The sequence below is a fragment of the Cervus elaphus genome, chromosome 5 (assembly GCF_910594005.1).
Source record: "Cervus elaphus chromosome 5, mCerEla1.1, whole genome shotgun sequence".
Taxonomy (NCBI): domain Eukaryota; kingdom Metazoa; phylum Chordata; class Mammalia; order Artiodactyla; family Cervidae; genus Cervus; species Cervus elaphus.
This window is the reverse complement of record NC_057819.1, coordinates 87,208,951-87,213,893: the sequence shown is the minus strand read 5'-3', so window position 1 is coordinate 87,213,893 and position 4,943 is coordinate 87,208,951. Positions and strand designations below refer to the sequence as shown.

Below are 4,943 nucleotides of genomic sequence, written 5' to 3'. Positions count from 1 at the left end.
GCAATGTGATGGCTTGATGGCTGCAGCATCCTTCCTTTATTGATATGGCAGTCACCGTTGTTCAATCACAACTGTCAAACAGAGTAGCTCTATGGTATGTAGCTCCCCTCTTCATCTTTCCCAACTTCCCTCCATTTCCCATCTTCCCATTCTTTAACTGACTATGTCTTTCAACCAGTGATTCTTTTTTTAAAACTAATTTTTAATTGGAGTATAGTTGATTTACAATGCTGTGTTCGTTTCTGCTGTATAGCAAAGTGAATCAGCCATACATATACACGTATCCAGGTTTCCCAGGTGGTGCTAGCAGTAAAGAATCTGCCTGCGATGCAGGAGCCACAGAAGATGCAGGTTCGATCCCTGGGTCAGGAAGATTCCCCTGGAGGAGGGCATGGCAACCAACTCCAGTATTCTTGCCTGGAAAATCCCATGCACAGAGGAGCCTGATGGGTCCATAGGGTTGCAAAGAGTCAGATACAGGTCATTACAGAGCACAAAATAAAAGTTTGTTATGCTATACAGTAGGATCTTACTAGTTATCTTTTACATATAGTAGTATGCATTTATCAATACCAATCTCCCAATTTATCCCCTACCCCTTTCCTCCTTGGTAATCATGTTTGTTTTCTGTATCTGTGACTCAGTTCATGCTTTGTAAGTAGGTAATGTGTACCACAGTTTTTAGATTCCATATATAAATGATATCATTTGATGTTTGTCTTTCAGAGAAAGTCAATCAGTGATTCTGATTTGCCAGAGAAACAAAACCAAACTCGAAGTTAGTTTACTTTCCAAAAGAGCATCTTTATTATTTTGCTGGGCTGAACACGACACTGAAGAGAAACATCAAGTACACAAAGTCAGTCTGGCGGCATTGGCTCCATCTCCGCCTGGAACAAGCTGGTGACCGTCCCTCCACTGTCCCCGCAGCACAAGGGGAGGGGGAGGGGAAGGCCGGTGAAAAGTTATCTCAGGACCTCTGGAAGCAAACAGTCCCAGACTCCAGTGGGGCATTGAAATTAAATTACAAAATTAAATAGTACATATAAATAAGTTGCAATTTAAGTTAGGGACGGGTCCCAGAGTGTGGCTGTTTGACAACAATCAGCACACAGGAGAGGTAGCTACGGAGGTGGCAGGGGTGCCCCCAAGGCTCAGACCCCTGCTGCCCAGTCGGGGCCCTGAGGTCACTGGGCTCCTCAAAGCTTCCAGGCCACTCAGAGATTCAGCTCCAGGTCGGTGATGTATTTCTGGACCCAGTCCTCGTTGGGGTCAGCACAGAGCTCCCGGCCTCTTTTGGTTTGGAAGCTGTGGAGAGGAGTGGAAGGGTCACACACTGCGGAATGCAGCGGGGGGGAGATCCTGGGGCCCCCCACCCCCAATTCCCTGTCCTGAGCAGCTCAGCCCTCCCAGACTCCGTCAGCCTGGCCAGGTCAGGTCACTCCTCAGAGACGCAGGTGCTACCTATTTGATAAGCCCTGGACGGTGGGCCTTCCACGATGGCTCCCTTGGCCTGTCTGTGCCTTTGGGTGCTGACCCTTGCCCCGACTCCAAATCCCCCATCTCCCTAGAGCCGGGCAGGAAGGCTGGCACTTACATGATGCCAGGCTTGGAGCACTGGCTGCTGGTCTCATAATAGTTGGCTACGAATTTGCGAGGAAGCTGTCGGGCGGTATAGGAGAAGCAGCAGGCCGTTGGGGTGTCAGCACCAACTGTGGAGGAAGGGACAGAATGAGCCTGAGTCATAGTTCAGATGAAAAGGCGAGACCCGTGATCTGTGAGCGGGTGACGAAGACTCACAGCGAGGGAGACAGCCCGTCTCAGGGTGCAGGCTGGGAGACCGGTCAGTGGGAGGCGCTGGGGGTTTTTGCCTAGAAATTTCCCTGTCTCTGTCCTTTATTTCTGTCTGAACCCTGCTTCCTTTTTGACTTTTCCCTGTGGGCTCTCTCTTATCACATCTCCCTTCAGGAAATTGTGTCTGGGTCAGGAAATCATTTAGCCTTTGGCTCAGTGGTAAAGAACCCGCCTGCCAATGCAGGAAACACATGAGATGCGAATTCGATCCCTGAGTCAGGAATATCCTCTGGAAAAGGAAATGGCACCCTACTCCGGTATTTTTTTGCCTGGGAAATGCCAGGACAGAGGAGCCTGGCGGGCTACAGTCTACGGGGTCACAAAAGAATCATATACCACTTAACAACTAAACAAGAAGTCACAACCCAGCAAGAGAAAAAAGCTTGGCTCTCTCTCATAAGACATCCAAAGGACAAATTCTTGGGGGGACCTAGGAAGGGTTAGTGGAAAACTCACACTACTGGGCAGTAACCAGATTTGGACTCTGCCTCTTACAAACTCATTTGTTTGGGTCTCTGTTTTGCCATCTGTAAAATGGGACTATAACTCCCTCACCCTGGCTCTAGATCTGAGGTTCCCTTTAAAAAGATTAAAAATGTTTCATAACCCTTAAAAAGTTCTCTGTTTTCTCTTGGGGGCTCTCAAGGCCACAAGATTGGCGTGCAGACCCCTTCAGCTACCACCCAGACTCACATGGTGCCGAGAAGACCTGGCTGCAGAGGGCCATGGCGCAGAGGAGAACAGGGAGGACAGCCGCGGGCGCCTTCATGGTGCTGCGAGTTGGAGTGTGGGCTTGAGGTCAGTGGAGCCGAGGGGGAACTCGGTGCTTGCTGCTGCCTCTGTCCTTCTGCAGTGGGAGACCATCTCCCTGGCTGTTTATAAAGGCAGCCCTGGCAGATGGGGAAGTGGAATCTGGGGGTGAGGAGGGAAAATTTTAAGCATAGCGGTGCTTTCACGCAGTGTTGCACAACTCGGGGTCCCCGACAACCACAGGGCCTCAGGATATCCAAGAATAGCTTCTCTTAGCCATAAGTGTCAGCCTGTAACGCATGACTTGCTCTGGTTTCATGTGAGGAAATGGTTTCCCCTGTGAGCATCCGGAGAAGGGTATATGACCACCCAGGGCTATTCCTGTCTGGTCCCTGCCTCTTATGAATTCTCCATCCCAGAACTTCCCACAGAACCTAAAGTGCTGTGATTCTTCAGTTGCTCTAACCACACGGATAGATGGTTAGGTGCGATGTTGCCCTGGAAGGGGGCACAAGCCTCCTTTGGATGGAAGGAACTGAATTAGGAATTTTGCCAGAGACCAGGAAGCCTGAGGTCATGTTTCTGTCATTCGTCCATTCATCAAACAGTCACCGAATGACCAGGGCCCCTGGGTTAAACGCTAGTTGAAAATCATAAAGAGAAATTAGAGGTGGGTGTTAATATGTCAGGAGCCTAAAAATACTTATGCCCACTAATCTAGAGATCACATTTCTAAGAAAGAGTTCTGAAGAAACAAGCCCAAATACGGAGGTGTCTTCAAAGAGGAAGGTGCTGACCCCAGCGTCACAACTCAAAATAAGGAAATATAAATTTTTCTCTATTAGGGGATGATAAAGTAAGATAGGCTATATCCACTGGAATGTTTCTTTTTAAACCATTAAACTAAAGGAAGTAGCAAAAATATAATCATAACCTCAGTTGTCAAAAAGTAAGATAAAAAATGTACTAATTGTATTAAATGTACTAATTGTACATTAGTACTAAATGTACACAGAATTATATAAATACATATGTGTACATACACATATATGGTAAATAGTGTAACCAAATATGTGTGTGTGTGGACACATACATATACATGATCTAGGCATGGAAAACATGAAAAGCATTAGAAATAAATGCTCAAAGCATCAGTAGTACTTATAGTTGTGTGACAGATGAATGGATGATTAATTTTGTTTTCCTGTTTTTCTGGAATTTTCTCATTTTTTTGTAGTAAAAATGTATTACCTTCCTGGTGAGCCCACAGATTTATGGACACATTCTGTCTTAAAGCGTTGACAAGACAACCAGTTGGAAAGTAGGTTATTGTTAACTGTTCAACATGAAAGAATTTTTGGATAAATATACTAAGGTTTCTTTTGAATACCTTTGCTAAAATGAAGTCTTGATTTCCATTTCTCTGAATTATTTTGAGGAACATCGTGTTCATGCTAAGTCGCTTCAGTCGTGTCCGACTCTTTGAAGGGGGGTTCTTTACTACAAGCACCACTTGGGAAGCCCTTCAGGAACATAAGTCTGAATTTGGCATTACTTGAGGACCGTAAGTAATGCCAAATTCAGAGCAGTTTTCCTTTCCTATTCTTTTCAACTCATAATTTCAGTGGTGTGAAAGGGTCTACTTTCTCAGCCAGACATATATTTTCTTTTCTGTCCTTTATTATTTCATTATTATTAGTGGGTATAGGCCACCTCTGGTGGCTCAGATGGTAAAGAATCTGTCTGCAACACGGGAGATGCAGGAGACGCAGGTTCGATTCCTGGGTCGGGAAGATCCCTGGAGCAGAGATGACTGAAACAGCCAAGCACACACGCATACACACAAAAGGGATAACTAGTGGGTACTTACTGTACGAACCACATTTTTACATTGAGAAACAGATTTAGTTCTTTCCAATGATCTTCTGAAAAATGTTACTGATATAGTTGCTTTACAATATTGGGTTAATTTCTGCTGTATGGCGAAGTGACCCAGTTATACATATGCTGTTCTTTAGCTGCTAAGTTCTGTTCGACTCTTTTGTGATCTCATGGACTATAAGCCCGCCAGGCTCATCTGTCCATGGAAATTCCCAGGCAACAATACTAGAGTGGGTTGCCATTTTCTTCTCCAGGGGATCTTTCTGACCCAAGGATCAGACCCACGTCTCCTGCTTGGTAGGCAGATTCTTTACCACTGAACCACCTGGTAAGCCCCACTGATACAGACATATATATCATTGTTGTTTAGTCACTCAGTTATGTCCAGCTCTTTGCAACCCCATAGACTGTAGCATGGCAGTCTACCCTGTCCTTCACCATCTCCCAGAACTTGCTCA

The 4,943-nt window shown here is 45.8% G+C and overlaps 1 protein-coding gene across 1 annotated transcript; it reads right to left on the bottom strand.

Moving 5' to 3' along the window:
* Positions 1-783: 783 nt before the first annotated feature.
* On the bottom strand, positions 784-2,771 carry LOC122694353 (C-C motif chemokine 3-like). The gene is made up of 3 exons (XM_043902992.1): positions 2,548-2,771; positions 1,598-1,712; positions 784-1,308 (listed from the first exon to the last, which is right to left on the bottom strand). Exons 1-3 carry the CDS (start codon positions 2,621-2,623, stop codon positions 1,218-1,220), a joined length of 282 nt encoding a protein of 93 aa, XP_043758927.1. The 5' UTR covers positions 2,624-2,771; the 3' UTR covers positions 784-1,217.
* Between the last annotated feature and the right edge of the window lie 2,172 nt (positions 2,772-4,943).